The sequence below is a fragment of the Ascaphus truei genome, chromosome 3, assembly GCF_040206685.1.
Source record: "Ascaphus truei isolate aAscTru1 chromosome 3, aAscTru1.hap1, whole genome shotgun sequence".
NCBI classification, from domain to species: Eukaryota; Metazoa; Chordata; class Amphibia; order Anura; family Ascaphidae; genus Ascaphus; species Ascaphus truei.
Genome location: NC_134485.1, coordinates 402,860,722 through 402,878,236, shown reverse-complemented (window position 1 = coordinate 402,878,236; position 17,515 = coordinate 402,860,722). Strand labels below are relative to the sequence as shown.

At 38.9% G+C, this 17,515-nt stretch overlaps 1 protein-coding gene and 1 long non-coding RNA gene across 2 annotated transcripts in view; one reads left to right on the top strand and one right to left on the bottom strand.

The window, feature by feature from the left end:
- Positions 1–2,527: 2,527 nt before the first annotated feature.
- On the bottom strand, positions 2,528–16,825 carry CTSC (cathepsin C). Its single transcript, XM_075592561.1, has 7 exons — positions 16,527–16,825; positions 12,579–12,724; positions 11,279–11,442; positions 10,407–10,562; positions 8,220–8,332; positions 5,967–6,098; positions 2,528–3,924 (listed from the first exon to the last, which is right to left on the bottom strand). Exons 1-7 carry the CDS (start codon positions 16,693–16,695, stop codon positions 3,422–3,424), a joined length of 1,383 nt encoding a protein of 460 aa, XP_075448676.1. The 5' UTR covers positions 16,696–16,825; the 3' UTR covers positions 2,528–3,421.
- The window catches only part of LOC142490365 (uncharacterized), a 106,679-nt gene continuing 105,945 nt past the window's right edge, over positions 16,782–17,515 (top strand). Inside the window, exon 1 of the long non-coding RNA XR_012800039.1 lies at positions 16,782–16,937. This is a non-coding gene — a long non-coding RNA (uncharacterized LOC142490365). The remainder of the gene's footprint in view (positions 16,938–17,515) is intronic.

The following is a 17,515-nucleotide window of genomic DNA, read 5'->3' as shown; positions in this document are numbered from 1 at the left end:
AGATCATTGCTGATGTGTTTCCTCATTGGCATTGTGTTAACACACCTGAATGCTCCAGACCAGCAAACTGCAAAATCTTCAGCTTTTGTAGAGGTGGTCACACTTGCTTATCAATTAATCAAGGGCATTTGATTAGCAGCACCTGTCTGCTACTTAGCATCTTAATTCCTATGGAAGCAGTAAGGGTGTACTTAGTTTTTCACACAGCTTCTCCATTTTGGCTTTATTTTTATTAAATAAATCATGACACTGTATAATATGTCATGTGTTGTTCATCTCAGGTTGTATTTACCTAATTTGAAGACCTGCTAAGGAACAGATGATTGTTATGTCCTGATATGTAGAACCATAGAATTCAAAGAGGGTGTACTTTCTTTTTTCACACCACTGTAGGTACTAATGCCAATACAGCAATATGTTCCAAATGCTCTAAGGAATTAGAGTGGTCACTGTGTTCATTACCCAATTCAATGGAACTCATTGCAAAATTAGAAATATTTTGTCTCACTGGAATATTTTGAAATAAGACCCCATTTTGTGCAGTATTTTACCATCACATCCCAAGGTGGTCTTCAAGAAAGTTAGAGATTTTAAATTAATTTTGGCCCCAAGTTTGGTGCCTCATTAAAATTCTACATTTGTTCAGGTAACAAGGCCCAATGGATACTATAAGTGTTCTGGCTGTAAAACTTGTGAATGTATGAGACCTGACAAGTATGTAAAATCCATGGTCACTAATATGAAAGCTTTGAAGTACATTCATTAATTGAAATAGTAAATTTGTTATATTTACTACAATGCGACCGGGATTCAATATGTGGATAAAAGAATTAGAAGTCTCAAAATATGAATTGGAGCACAGTATGAACATTAAAATTACAATACATTTCCTAGATAAAGGGTAAACCCCTTACCTTTCTTTTGGACCATTTTCATCAAGTCCATGATAACCCACATGCATTGCACTTATTAAATGGCTGATCTTTGATGGATAATATTAGAAGTGGCAATAGATATTTATACCTGATACGCAGGAAACAATTTGGAATTTCAAGCTCAGAACCAAGCATCCAATGTTCTTCAACAATGTAGTGGATAACACTTTTTAAAGAAATAACTGGGTTTAAATACTGTTATCTGTCCACAATGTTGGGATTATCATGTATTATGTTGCATTACAGATCTACTTTTATACTTTCACTGAGAGGGATATATTCTCTATGGAATTGCCTCAATGAATTTTAATTTTCTTTTGGTTACATTAAAGGATTCTGATATCAGGCCAGTTTTGACAAATATTCTCTGGCAATTACTACATACGTGTACAGTGATTTTTTTATTGGTTCAGCACACATTCATACATCATTGTATTTTCTTGCATGTTATATTTTTCATTAGTTCATTTCTTTTTATACATTGTCATTTATAGTTCATTTAAGGAGACCACATTTTGTTCAATCAGAACCCTTCATTAGTTCAGGTTTCGTTAATTAATCAAGACCATACACTTGTTTATTCATCAGATTTAATTTTAGTCAGTTGATTTGGATTACTTAATATATTGTTTTCAGATTTATATTGAATATAGTGTTATTTAATGACACGTTAATTTTGTGAAAACTAAAAATGTGATCATCATTCATTTGACTCTAAGGGGGTTTATGTTCTGTTTCAGATGTTTATCAACATCTTAAGTGTTGTTTGCATAAGCTACATTTGTGTTTAATAGCTGACTGATTGCTAAATTGGTTACATTGTTCCAAGGATGAATATAAATAAGAGCCCTGCCCCATGTGACATTACTCCCTGAAGCACATTGTACGTGCGAAACGTGTAGGTTTAGTCACTATTTTGCCATTACGTCATCACGTAGGAGCGTCCGTGCACCATCGTGTGGAGACGCTAACCAGTGAATAAGTTGTTGAGCTGTGCAGTTGTATGGTCTCCACGGATTCAAGGCTGCGAGTCCAGGGACCTGGTGCACTGGGTCCTAGAAGAATTTCATCAACGGACGTTTTCAGCTCTCATTGGGATATTGTGGAGCCTAATTTTTACTTTAATTGTTAGTTTAGGCTATATTTATAAAATATTTTACCAGGAAGTCATACATTGATAATTACCTCATGTTTTTAAGTATGTTTGTGTGTTTTTTATATTACTATTTGCCATTCACGTGTATATATTTGTAATGTTTTGTTTACAATACAATTTTGCCCAATGGTATCTTTTGCCTTTCCCTATATGCATGCTTGATCGGACGTCTGCAAATGACGTGAGCCCAGCAGTTTGGATTCGCTCTCCTGTACATTCTAAAGTGGATCAAGGACCCTCATCTGCCAGATTGGAATATTCTGCCTACTGTACATTCAACACCCTTCTGTAAGTATTTCATAATACAGGAGGATTTTCCTTTACAGAATATACTATGTTCTGTTTCTCTCTCTCCTTTGCGCTTTAGGTTTGTACATCCTCATCTTGCATTTATGTATACACAGTCTAAAATCAAAATGCCACAACAAAAAACCCATTTGTTTTTTTTAGAAAAATCTTTATTCAGCATGTGTGATGCAAATTACAATATCAAAATTTAAAACAAGTACTCCTGATTAAGGCACACTTTTTTAAGTCCCTTTACAAAGCAACTAAGAAACAGCTTCATATTCCTGCAATTGTAGACATTCCATCAAAACGGTGTATACTGAAATTTAGCCACTTACAGTACTAGCTGTAGATACTGTCAAGTATATTTGTTTGAATGATAATTTTGTACACCCTAGTGACAGAATTCTAAATAAAAGTAGCAGCTTCATCAACATTTAGCCAATATTGTTTAAAGATCGTTAAATTAACTTTATACAGATTTTCTTTTCTAAACCATATTTGAACAGGGGGGATCCTCCAGAGAAGATTGAAGTTTAGGGGGCCTCCAGTTCAAGATACCAATCGGTTTAATTGCCGGTGTTAAAAGTTTCAAATTAGGAAATCAAAATTTCTGCCAAATCGTGCTGGTCCTGTGGGCCAATAGTAAGCCAAAACATCAGGGGGGTGATATTGGAGCTTCCTGTTGGATAACAGTTCAGATTACAGGAAGGACCACCTGCATACTGTATAATAAAAGTTAATCAAAAAAGCCAAGTATCTTGGTAACAGCTAAAAAAAAAAATTATAAAGTGAGTTTAGATCATGATTCATCATCCGTAGTTGAGCAATTGTGATTTAAAGCAAAGCTAAAATACAAATGTACTGCATAGCTTTCCCCTGATATGGTTGCAGCATAGTGCAAAAAAAAAAATAGAAAACCAAGAAAAACCTGCTGACGCCTGTAAGGTTTTTCACGATATTCAAGATCTCCCTTTTTCTTTAAAAAGATTTAAAAAAAAAACAAAAAAAAAAAAACACACTTCACAGCATTAAAAATTCCTTACATTCTTTCAATAGGAGTGGCAGCCACTGCTATGCTTTCAATTGCACACTCATCAGCCCCTCTACGTATTCTAAAGTAACCATTTTCCCCCCATGATTCTCCCCAGCTATTTTTAACCAGCCAAAACTTTTCCCCGGTTTTAGAATCCGTACCATAGCCCACTAAAAGAACAGCATGATTTGTTAACTGAAAGGGGTTGAATTTATCCTGCAGCCCAGTATGGTGATAGATCCCTCCCCTATAGTGCATGAAGTCACCGTAAACTTCAAATGCTACTGCAAGAGGGCCAGCCATAAGAAGCTCATACTTCATAAAGACCTCATTGCAACCTCCATAAAATCCTCCAACATAGTGGTATTCAGAAGTATAATATCTATAATATTCATCCTTAAGAGTGCATGGTGAACCTTGGCCAGTGTAGGGAAAATTTTGTTCTTCTACAATACCGAAATCTTGAGCATATTTGCCTGCAATAAGATATGGAAAGCCGCCATCACAACCTGTAAAAAAGGACAAAACACAAATAAGTTTAATGTTCTTTTTTTGCTTTAAAAATGATGCTACCCCAGATGGTAAAGGAAACAAGATACAATTGTGACTTTCAAGTTACATATGAAAAAAAAAAAAGTAAATCAATAGATGTACATATAAAGCGGAGCCCCGTTATAACGTAGTCCTTGGGGTCACAAAATGAAACCGCGTTATATCTGGGATCGCATAAACTTCGCCGCCCGAGGACTTACCAGCATCTGCATTTCTCCTCTGCAGTAGACTTCGTACAAAATATTAAGTATGCTTTTAGAGCCTGTGACAATCACTTGGAGGTATAGAATTGGTCTAGCAAATGAAAGGTCCTCAGTTCTATTCTTGTATGATATGGTATAATTTATAAAATAAATTAATTGATAAATTATACATTGTAATAAAAATAAAATTTATACATTTTTATTATAATGTATACATTTTATTTTATAATATTTCTAATAACCTCACTTAGTATCTGAGCCCTATTCCTAATAACCTCAATGTACAGCTAAACCCCGTTATAACGCGGTCCTTGGGGTCCACAGCCCGTAGACCGCGTTATAACTTGGATCGCGTTAAAATTCGACCGGCAGCCATATTGGTTTTAAACCTCAATTTTGCCACGCGAGGACCTTACCTGCATCTCTTTCCTCACTTCATAGAAGCTTTCCTCTCTGCAGCTGTCGTGTGCAGTCTTTTTTTTTTTTAAACATTCAATTAAATGCTTTATTGACTAACGGCCACACACAAATTTAACATGAGTACATTTTGTATAAGACACATGCAGGGATTGAACTCAGGACCGTCCAGTGGTACTTATACCTATGTCATACCTTACCTCTACACCAGTGACTGTGTGAGGTCACTGACATCTAGAAATTAACTTAACAGTTAAGTACACTCTTCTTACAGAGGATAAATATATATTTTTAGGGTATGTCTTGTCACACCCAGCCTATGGTGTAGAGATAAGAGGTATGACATAGGTATAAGTACCAGTGGAAGGTCCTGAGTTCAATCCCTGCATGTGTCTTATATAAAATGTACTAATGTTCAATTTGTGTGTGTCCGTTAGTCAATAATGCATTTAATTGAATGTTTAAAAAAAAAAAAAAAAAAAAAAAAAAAAAAGACGGCACACGACAACTGCAGAGAGGAGAGCACGTGGACGGCTGCAGAGAGGAAAGCTTCTATGAAGTGAGGTGAGAGATGCCGGTAAGGTTCTTGCGTGGCAAAATGGAAGTTTTAAATTCGGGAGCCATGCTCAGACCGCGTTAAAAGCGGATTCGCGTTCTAACGGATTGCGCTATAACGGGGTTGAGCTGTATAAATTTTATTTTATAATATACATAAAATTGATAAATTATAATTTAAAAATGTATGTATATATATATATATATATATTAGGGGTGCGTATGTGTCTGTTAGCAATGTACATTATAATCAAAATAAAACAACAATTTGTCATCTTAACGCTATGTCCAGGACAACTGAAAACGAGAGGTAACTCAATTACTTCCTGGTAAAAAATTATTATTTTATTTTATAATTTATAAATTATATCATACAGGAATAGAACTGCCTCTGCACTCGAGAAGTCTACAGCAGGTAGCAGCAGAGAAATGCAGATGCCGGTAAGTTCTCGTTCGGCGAAATTAGGTTTACACCAGGAGACACGTTAGACTGCGTTATAATCGGGTTGAGCTGTAGATACAGAAAGAGCAGGCACTCAGGACTTTAAGTGTAGAGATTATACAGTGATCTACTGTACTAAAATTTACATTTTTACTTCAGTTGTGCGCTTAAGCTTTAATCTACAAGTCTCAGCAAGTGTTCACATTTTCACAAGTATACTGTATGTAGGTTTGAGAGATTGATGCCTAAATGCAATCAATACTATAAGACAGAACTATCAGATCAACAAGTTACAAGAAGCATGGAAAGGTTTGTTGCAACTGATCATGACCCAAGTCAGAAACAATTATCATCACAACATTTATAATATGGACCCATTTACCTTGCGAATATTTGCTGCATGACACAACCTGCTGTGGACTGAATATAGGAGTCTGACTGTTGTTGGTCAAGACACGAATTCTAGCTTCCAGCATTCCCATTGTAGCAAAAGCATAGCAACTTCCACAAGATGCTAGAAAACAAAATTAAACGTGATGAGAAAATGTATAATCTTTCCTGCTATTCTGGTAGTTTTGCAAACATACCAGTTATGAACAAACTGTTAGTCCACACTGCTTTCCCCCTCCCCCCCCCCCCATCTCTTGGCATACATTTTCACTGCAGCCAGGAATTCTGGGTAATGACATGCAAATGAGCACTGCCACTTTTTACTTTTACATTTTAACATGATCTCTATAAGCTTATGACTTCGTGTTACACAGCTTCAGCACAGCCTGGATTAAAGCACAGCCAGTAAACTTCCTCACAGACCTTAGCACTTAGTTAAACTAAGTAGTAAACACAATGACACTACTGCCCCCGATGAAGCCACGAAGGTGAAATGTACGTCAGACGTGAACTCAGTGACGCCGGCTCATCAAAGAGGTGTGGGCGCATACTTGGTCGGAGTGCTTCGCAGGCTGTCTGTGGGCAGCAACAGCACTGACTGTCAGTTTACTTGTTAACTCAAGCTATGTAATAGGGCTCTAAAATACTGAGTCAGTAGTGTCATTGTGTTAAATACTTAGTTAAAGTTACAAAGTAGCTACACTAGTACCAAGTGCTACACTGAGTACCCACCCGACTAAACTGTTTAATATATTAAACAGATTAGTGATAAGAGGTCCCCTCAGGTCCTCCTTACAATACGGGGTACACCTAAGACACCACTCTAATAGCTCCACTTACCTATTGCAGGTCAAGTATAAACTAGATAACCTTCAATTATTTCATGATGGGATAGTTGGTGGCTATATACACCTTTGTATCCACCCAGATATCTGTGCCGATCATTAGCATTTTGTTTTTACTTAATACTATAATATTTAATATACATTTACAACTAGCAGGATCAGCAACACATGCCCACACTTCGGTTTGTGTTAATTGTTTATCTGTTTTGTCCATCCTTTTGTGGAGTCCAAACAGTACTATTTTAGTTTACTCCAATAAAGTTTAATATTTAATTTAAGGTGTTTCTCTAGTGCCACATAAAAGGGATTCTTTCTTTCCTAGTTTACAAAGTGTCTCCACTTCCCTGTGAGCACCACCTTTTCACACTGTTTGGAAGAATTATTCTTAATTTGGAGCAGGGCTTTTCTTACGATTCATACAAGCGTAACTTTGTATGTCTGGGAAACACCTACAAATGTGAAGTGCTTTTTTTCCTTCAAATCATGATAAATGTGACCAACTTTCCAACAAATGATTTCAGTGCGCAAAAAACGCAGTCAAATGCTAATTTGTTGCATTCTATTTTTTTCCCAGGACAAGCTTGGAATTTATCCATTTATATAGACATACCGAACCAGATTAAGACTGCGCCAAACATCTTACAACTTGAAGGCATATAGAATGTACACATTTAAAAGCATAAAAAGTACACATTTAAAGAAATAACCTTAAAGCTCATTTTCAAAATCTACACAATACAGTAGTCCAGATTTTATTGATCAATATTTCAGTGGTAAACTGGTACTTGCGACAAAGTATCAATGCATCATGGTAGCACCTAAACTTTGATCAACAAAGAAGAAAATAGAATGGAGAAGAAACTTTTGCTGTACCAAACTTGTTCCAACTAAAGATCAAGGCTGTCCAATAGTATGCAAAAGCCTGAATTATGAATATGCAGCAAGTGTACATTCTGTATGAAACAAGTCAGTCAAATTATGCCAGAAACTAGTACATATACTGTATACAATATATACTAAATTACTATATGTTCTTTATATAGTCTACATTTAGCATACAGTAGGTTGAAGATGGACATGACTTTTCAACCTCATTTACGTTACTATGTTGCTATATTCAATAAAGACATAAGTTATAGGGTTCCTGAAATAGGGAACCCTATAACTAAGGTGTTACATATAGTATTTATTTGTAAAAGTCTATGCATGATATATACAACTGAAACAGATTTTCGTTTTGGACCATAAATACGACATTCTGTATCCTTCAGTGGTGGCCTTCCACATATCTTGTGTAAATCCCTCAACAGTACAAACAGATTCATATCAAAACAATATGTACAGTAGTAAGCAAGGCAGAATTGCACTGTAAAAGTAATTGAGCAATCAAGAACAAGTACCTTGATTTCTAACAGGGCTGACAAAGTTCACTCCATTAACATTTCTCCAATCCCAAGCCTCTGGTAAAGCTGTGTATTTAGCATCAGTGGGTACTGGGGCTGTTCTCGGTCTACTTTAATAAGGTGGGTGTAAAAAGAAAGTCGAGTAAGAATAGCATTGTACATACAATTTATTAACCAATTAGGAAACTAGCACAGTGTACAGCACGTATCCTACAAGCAAACAGAGGAAAGACCAAAAGAGTTCTCCAAAAACCCAATACAGGCATGTCTGCTTTCTACAATTAAGAGAAAACCTCAAAAGAAATCCCTCTTGACATACAGTTTCAGATATCTGGCTTCATTAAACTAGTGTAATCGTGTAATCCCCCACTACTGGCAGTGCCAGCAACTCTTACATTGGATGCATGTCAATCCAGTCATCACTGCCTTTATCGCCCTCATGGCCTGGTCACAGGATGAATTGAAGAGTGGAGGAAAACTTCCTTAGCATGCCGTAATATCCCCAAGTAAAAGAAAATGCAACCACTCAACTAAAATATACAAAGATTTAAACATTCTTATAGGCACCCAATATTTTTTAATGTATATATTAAACCATCACCGTTTTAACCATAATATATAAAAACACCATTGTTTTATTTTCATCATGGGAGCATCTGCAATACTTTAGGGGGACTTAAACATTTCATAAAGAACTTTAAGGAGCAATCTATGCAGTTTTCCATATTTCATATTTTTTTTAAATACAGGATTGAAGCAGGGGGTCTAAAGACCCGAATCCCCTTCATTTCAGCTGCGGAGACCCCCTGCTCCCAGAAATACTTGCCTCCAAAAGGGGGTGCCGGTATCTCCAGCAGTTTTAAGTTCCCTCGTCACATGGGCCAATAGGAAACAGTGGGTGATGTCACTGCCTCCTACTGGCCCGGGAGCTTTGAAAATCCACCATACCATGAACCCTGAAGGGTTTACCAGCACCCACTAAGGGAGGCGAGTATCACCAGAAACAGGGGGTCCCGAAGGGGAAATTACTGAAGTTCCGTTGACCCCCTGCTTCAATCCTGTATAAAATAGAAAAAAAGTTATGGATTGCCGCTAATGTAACTGGCCTCCATAAAACAAATGTAGTTGCTCACACCAAAGATGGTAGAAAAATGATTTTCTTAATTGCCAAAATAAAAAAAGGAGCTCGTCAATTAAGTATATCTTTAATCCACCCTGTCCTAAAATTAGATGTTTTACAGTGGGGGTTGGCCTGGCCAAACTTGGCAAATACCACTGGCAAGTCTCAGCTGTAAAAACAATTGGAAAGGTTTTTTTTTTTTTGTTTTTTTAGAATATTCAACCATTGGCAGTCACTTCCACCATCTAGTTTTGTGTATTTTATGCTACACCTAGACATTGTGTTAAATGAGCAGAACACAGGACCCAAAGGAAAATAGGAATTTAGGCTTAGAGACTAGAAAGATTAAGTGACCAGATAGAAAGTACATCATGGAGTAATATTACCAATAAAAATTGCTTAGTACATTTTTACCGTGTTCTCCTCACCCCACGACTTAGGGGCCTATGCAGAGAGCAGCGCTATTTCGAAATTCGCCATTTTTTGGAGAAAATCGCGCAGAAAACAGCGGAAAATGGCGAGTTCCGAAAAACGCGCCAATTTTTCTTTTCTATTTGTAAAACTCGCCTCGCGGCTGGCGAGAACCTCAATCTCGCCAGTTTTAAAAATATCCGTATGCAGAGAGGCGCGAACGGCATCTAGCGGCTGTTCGCGCCAATAAAATGGCGCGATTGTCTCCTTTTTGCCTTGCCAGAAAAAACTGGCAAGAAGCTGCCGCTCGCGGCCATTGCAAAGGGGAAAAAAAGGCGCAAATTTGTTTTTACACGTTTCTGAAGCGCACATCTCGCCAATTTAAACTCGCCACACGCATCCATGTTAAACATAGCAGAATTCGCACTTTTCTGCATATGGAGAATAAAACTCTCCAAAAAAGCTACTTTTTAATAAATTCGCCAATTTTAAAATTCGCTGCTCTCTGCATAGGCCCCTTAGTCGTTAACTTTAATTAATTAATGTTAACTTAAATTATTTTTACTTTCTATTCCTATATTTGCAAAATTTATACAAGAGTATTTAAAAAAAAAAATGTTGGCCACAAATGTATAGGAATGATGTGTAAATACCTGGGAATTCTGGAGTTGCGGCCACCAGCTCTCCTAATAAGATCTTCAAGAGGCATCCCTTCATATTCCTTGTACACAGTCGCAGCCCAGGATTTCTGAACCGTATTTATTGCCTCCACAAAATCATAATTATACTTGTAGGGTTTGCTTGAAAACCTGTGGGGAAAAAAAAATGTAAATCATGTACCTGTATATACAAAAACATCCCACATAGCCAATGTTCATGCAAACAAATACATGGAATTGGTCTTAAAAAAAATTATTTTACCAAAGTCAAGTTGTGATATAGAAAATGATGTCTGCAAGCCGTATCTTGTTAATTTTACTCCTTTTGTTGCCATAGAGGCAGCAACAATTGCAGGCGCCACTGGCAGAGAAGGTTAATGTCACCAGAAGTCCCAAGATTGTCATTTCACACTATTGTAACCACTCAAGTACTGAATTTCACAACAGGAAATTGCATTTCTTTTTTTTAGCAGTTTCCTGGCTATTGTATTTTATTTCCATCTGATCTTAAAATTATGTTAACTTGTTTCAAACTACAAGTAACAGGCATGTGAGTTATCTATAATTTTGCTTTTTCAAAGAGTAATAACAGCCTAAACCTGAAATTATCACCAATACTTGACTTTAATGATTGACTACAGAAAATTATGTTTTTGCCATTTAGGGATATTCCCTAAAAATGAAGCTAGCAACTAATGTACAGTATAGTTTGCAGTGGTTACAAAGTGAAACACGTGAATGCAGTTCTTTAGAGTTTGAGCATATGGTCTTAGCAATATCTCAGTAATCAATTTCAAATTAATGGTTCTGCATGATACAGGAAACAAAACAGATGCATTTGTAAACAAATTGTTAGCAAGAACTACCTTGCTCCTTGTTTAGGAAAGGGTACCGGATTTACAATCCTACGAGGAGACGATGTCACTTTCTTTCCAACAAAGCATGCCCAGTTACGACCAAGCACATCATGCACCCATCCAGGAAACGTCTCATGACAAAAACTTGTGACATTTGTACCCTGTTGTTCATACTGTAATAATAAAACAAAGATAAGTCTTCAAAATCCATTGGTCAGAATGGTAACGGTGCAGTAAAAGTTTCCAATTAACACTACAAGTGGTTTAAGTGTATGTGTATGTGTATGTGTATAATAGGTGCAGTATACATTACATATACTAGAAGTGCAATACATTTAATGTTTTGTTACACAACTTATGTTTTAACAGTTATCCAAATACAATATACTCAAGATCACATTAAAACTTCACTTGGGCTCCCCAAGGATGTTTCAGTCTCAAGAATCATGTGATGAGATTCAGATTCTGGTCATTTTAACACAAATAATCTAATTGTGGTCTGAAAACCAATAGCAAAAAGCATGCACATTCCTCAAAGCTAATCGATTTTTTAACCTACAAAATTGAAGGCAGGGAGTCGGAGCCAAATTGCATAATTCCTAGCTCCAGAGATCCTCAGATCTTAACTTTGTGCTAGTAAAATGAAAATAAAGAAATATGATTGCTCCAATGTCATGCTCTGGTGGCATTGTGGCTTCCTATTAGCCAGTGAGGCTTAGATTTACCAAAAGGGACAACAAGCATCTACACAGGAAGGAAAGTCTCAAGAACCAGAAGTCAAATAGAGCAGATATTGTATAAAGCAAAAGTTTGAGTAGTGATTGCAGCAGGGGGGGGATGCGGCAACAGCGTAGGGAGATGCCACAGCAGCAGGGGGGGGGGGGGGGGGGGGGGGGGGGAGAGATGTGGCTGCAGCTCCCCGGGCACAAGAGCTAGTTCATTATATAGGAAGTTGTGTAGCAGACCAGATATAGATATATTTAAGCAACTTCATTTAATCCATTAAACAGATCACTAGCCTCAAGTTCAATTCTTGGGTGCCTGACAACGTAGCCACTACATCACGGGGTCTGCTCTTCATGGGCCCAATGACGTTGTAGTGGCTATGTTGTGCACATTTTTCTAGGTGAGATCGCGATCTGTACTACAGGGAAACAGGACTTCTGGTTAAAGGAACAGTGTAGTAACTCAATCTGAGTTTGCCAGAAGGGGCTGTGGCATTGACACAGAAGCTCCTACAACCAAAGGGATAATCCTAGGCAAGCATATTTTTGTTTTATTTAATATGTTGTAGGTTTTCTATACTAACCTTAAAAAATGCAAACCACTTATAGCCATTTATGACAACTTCAAAACCTTGATTGTAGATTAACGTGAAGAATCCCAAGTTTCCAAGACCATCTTCTGCTACAAGAAGTTCATTAAGATGTACAGTAATTTTCCTTTCCACAGGACCTAAAAGTAAACATTTGATATTTTAGTATAGATCTATATGCATTTACCAAACTAGCTATAACTTTATACATTAACTAAAATGTATTATTTGTACATGGCATCATATACTGAAATGCAAAGTCAAATGAAATCCCTGCGTAATATTAATAATTTTATGGTTTTTAATCCAATTTAGAATTGGTTTAAAAGCTTTCTACATTTAGGCACAAAAACGACAGACAATTTGGTCGCTCACGGAGAAAAAACAAATTCCTTCTGGCGCCAACAATGGAAAACAGATTTCTCCCTGGGTCTACATCCTTCCTACTGTATGTTTACTTATTTGGTATATGCCTATATACTATTCCTTTCTAAAGAGGTCTTGCAAGTAAATGTAAAGTTTTATATTGACGTGGACTAGAGATAGCAAGGAGGGACTTCGCTTAACTTAGATTAAGAAGCAGTGGTGCCAACTAGAATGTACATTTTTGTAGAAAATTGTTTAAGTGTACCGAAGAGCTACACAAAAAGAAATCCTATTTGTGGAGCACGCCACTGATTTAGTATGTTTGAGTAGAGAAATTAACTTTCATTACCTCAGAGTACTGAATACTAGTGTACCATAATATAGTACGTATTAAAGCAACCTACTGGATTACGAGTACATTTGTACACTAACTGGCATTTTACAATAAGGTACCAATATAGGTGACAAAAACAAAATTCAAATTTAACCCCAGGAGGCCGAACTGCCTAATGCAGCAACTGCACAGACTAGGAGGGGTGAGGGGGGAGGGTCCCCCCCTTTTGCCATGTATAATCAACGGGCCAAATGCAGCCAGTTTGGATTTTTAACATGTGGTTAAAAATAAAGCTGTGACCTTTTTATTCCAAACTAACGTGTCTAGCTTATTACAGTGTTGGGGTTATTTATCGCAAAGGAAAAGGGACCTTTCATTAATTCCACCTGGGGCCACCCGGCTGGCCCGTTCTTCCCCTCCTCCCTGCAGCATAACCCATGGGGATTTTCAGTGCAGGCCCCCTCCAGTCCCCCTGCCCAGTGCAGGTCACTGCCAAAGGCAGGGAAAACCCTGGCACACGGCCACAGCCTTGTGAGCTCCCCTGCAAGCACACACAACCGCCGGCCCCACTTGCGACTCCAACGAACCTACCATCAATCTAACGTTCTCCCCGGCAAAATCCCGGTGCCCAGGAACGCGTGCCCCCTGTGGAGGCACCCACCAGCACTCCCTTACCACTTCAAATCACTAGAAGCGTAGGGAATGGCCCGTTCCTCACATGCGGTACACCAGCATCATAGCCGCCCCATATCATGTGGATCAGACGAGCTACAAATCAATAGGCAAGTCACATTTTACTAGCTGTTTGTAGTCCAGTTATGTTTCCAGTTTGTTTTGCGAAATACGAATGGTAAACTAAGATTACACGACTGGGCACAATTTTTTATAATGGTACCACAGCCTGCAAATCCATACATTACAAAAAGTAGACATCAATGATGTGTAGAGCGCCAACACCTAGACATGTTAAGAAATGCTGGAATTATGCATTTCAGTGTGATCAGCACAGCATTTCCCAATAAGGCCTCGGGCATGGTCAGCGCTTAGGCGCGCTGCTGCTCGGCAGTGAGCCCCTGCAGCCGCAATGAGAGCGGCTTTAGCAGGGGCTCGTGCACGCTTCCGCAAGCGTGCGGAAGCGTTTTATTACATTTTTAGATTTAGCGCTCACAGGAGTGCAGGGCCGGTCACGTGAGCGGTTCTCTTAATGAGGGCGAACCCGCTATGTGACATCACGGCCCTCCCCACCTCCCCAACACGCCCCCGGACCAAGGCCAGGGAAAGCACCCGCTTTCCCTCAGCCTCCGCACGGCTACCGTCCTATGGACACAGCCTTAGGAAGCACTAGGTGACAAGTGTCACGGATCTAGTAATGGGCCATCATGAAAGTATTCACAGTAAGCTCCCAAAGTAATGTTACAGACAGTGTTGCCACTAGAAAAATGATGCCAGTGAGTTCCTGTAAAATATCAAGTTAGATTATCAGGCGTCCAAAGGTTTTACTGTACCTGGAATGTATCAAGCTTTAATACATACCAAACCGAAACTACCAAAGCAACAGAGCAAGCGTCATTAAACTAAGTAACTCGATACTGTGTAGACTTTCTACATTTGCAAGTTTTAGCACTTCAATTTCTTGATAAACAGGACCATGAGTCGCACACGATGCAATGTAAATGGGAGGCTCAACTAGCACTTTAAGTAATTAGCCCAGCCTATTAGCCATGGGTGTTAGAATTACATTTTAGCTGTGTACACAAGAATTGTTTTAAATTTGTTAAGGTTTCACTTGTTTTTAAATGTATGTTAAATATCTCAATCATGGGCTAATGATTGCATAAAACTGCAAAGCAGTCTTCCTAGAGCAGCAAATCCCCATCAACATGCATCTAAAAGTTACCCTCCCAATGTTGTCTACAACCGTTTAAAAGTTTAGTCCATGACAAAATCAAACTAATTTTAACTTTCCCTTAGTCAACAATTCCTGGAATTAGACTGTCTTGTAGACGTGTTAAAGGACCCTAAAAGTGACTGCAAGTGTCCCTAGTAAAAACTGCTTTGTAATGGTTTTGGATTAGCTGCCATTTTGGACAGACACTATAAAACCACCCAAGACATTATCCCTGCTGGAATCACCCAAACTTGTTTGGACACTTCATATCCATTGTATATTTTATACATATTGCAGTGTGAACACTTCACCTTGGTTTTAACAGTACATTTATCCACCTGATGCAAAGCACTTTTTTTTAAGAGGTTATATTTGCACACTCACTGTGGCTTTATACATATAAAGGATTCTTTTTAACACTTAGATCACATTGTAAAATGCTATGCACTTTTAAATGTTGGATTAAGATGTTATTTCATGCATTTGCATGTACAATCGTTTGGTGCACTGTGAAGTGGTTTGATGGGTTAATTTGTCTAATATACACGCTATTTCGGTTGTACAAGTTCTTGTTTTCAGTTCCCAGCACCAGGTAGAGCAGCAATTAAATAAACACAACTATAGTACCCACCTCCACTAAGCAGCAACCATGGATTTATTCGTGAGAAAAAAACAGAAAAAAACACTACAAACACCATGGCCCCCTATTCAATACACTGGGTTGGAAGTCATCACCTTGTTTGTGAAGACCTGTGATCCACATCTTAACAGAGTCAACATCTCCACAAGCAAGGGAAAGACTACCCGAGGGCAAGTGAACACTATTCAGGAAACAATACTGATGAGAAAAGCACTTATTTGGCCTGGTCAAGAGAAGTGTGCTGATGCCTTGCACCATATTGCGCCTATTGAGCTCCAGGAAGGGCTAATAAACTGGGGACTGGGGTGTAAACTGAATACAGGATCAATAAGGCATGCAGGCAAGATCGGGTTACAAACTGCACCGAAATAATGGATACTTATACAGAGGTTAAAATGTACTCCGTATAAACGCACACTGATTACACAAGGCAATACAAAGCCAACACCACGAGAAGGGAAAAAACTGTCTCAAAGAGCTTGCAATCTACAACCACTTGCAGCTCATATTGGCAACCAGGGAGATCCCTGTACCCAACTTAATCTGGTGCGAGAGAACTTTTATCCGGGAGTAAACAAGAAGTACAGGTTCTACAGCCATCAGGAAGTATTTGTGGCAAGTAAAAGTCAAACTGTGCGCAAAGTGAGAGCAGATAAGCCCCCTCACTGCCCGGGAGGGGGAAGGGTCTCCTGTGACTGTCCGGCTTGCACTCACCTATCTGGGAGCAGTCGATGTTGCTGCCCCGAGCCGCCCCTTTCCCCGGCCCCACCTGAAACTCCCAGGTCCCCTCCAAGTCGGGGAAGGAGCAGTTGGCCGGGGTATCCGCCGCACCCAGCCGGCTCCAGGTGGCCCACAGCACGAGCAGGCAGCACAGTCTCTCCATGATACCGGCCGGGGGGGGGACGTGAGCGCGTCTCTGTGTAAGAACAGCGGCCCGAGTGAGCGGGCGCACCACCCAGGAGCGTTTAAATACACAACGAGCTTAACCGCCGCCGCCTGCTGCAGTCAGCTGACCGGTCACGTTGGGTGTCATCACGTGCCCTGCGCTTTTGCATGGCGGTTGGTGGAGGGGAGGATCACGTGCTCTGTGCATAGTCACATGTTATCGGGGAGAAGGTGATAGCTGTAAGTTTTTTTTTTTTTTTTATTACCTTAGGGATTGCTGGTTGGTGAGCAAGAAGGAGGGACGTACATATATTAGCTGGACTTTTAAAAAAACTTTGAAACTTTATGTTGATGCTATAAATGCACTTTTTTTTTCTATTTACAAGAAGTAGGTGGGGGAGGTCTCAGTAAAACTAGTCGTAACTGCTCTACTTAACGAATAAATGAATTACAGGTGCAGGCATGTACCATGGTGCAAATAATAAATAGATATAAATAAAATTATGTGTTTGTTAATATGAGCAATGTGGAATAACACCGCTATAAAAACACACAGTCATAAACTAAATCAGCTGGTGCAGCAACTCAAACCCCACCCCCCACTGGGTGTGCAAACAGGAACAGAGAAGTTCGATAGAATGCGCTCCCAGCCCCTGCTAGATAAAATAAACTGATATACAGACAGATGCACATGTAACAGATATGGTAGAAATAACATTTGATCTCTACCATATCTGTTACATATGAGTCTATCTGTATTTTATCTAGCAGGGAGCGGCACTATTGAACTTTTCTGGGGGAGGTCTCAGCCTTGCTTG

What these genes read in the sequence shown, in the direction of transcription:
- CTSC (XM_075592561.1), bottom strand. Translation starts at nt 16,695, where the DNA reads ATGGAGAGACTGTGCTGCCTGCTCGTGCTGTGGGCCACCTGGAGCCGG. An exon ending in CGCAACTCCAGAATTCCCAG is followed by an intron (nt 8,333 to 10,406) that starts GTATTTACACAT and finishes ACCTTATTAAAG; the next exon opens with TAGACCGAGAACAGCCCCAG. An exon ending in CAGCCCTGTTAGAAATCAAG is followed by an intron (nt 6,099 to 8,219) that starts GTACTTGTTCTT and finishes TTTGTTTTCTAG; the next exon opens with CATCTTGTGGAAGTTGCTAT.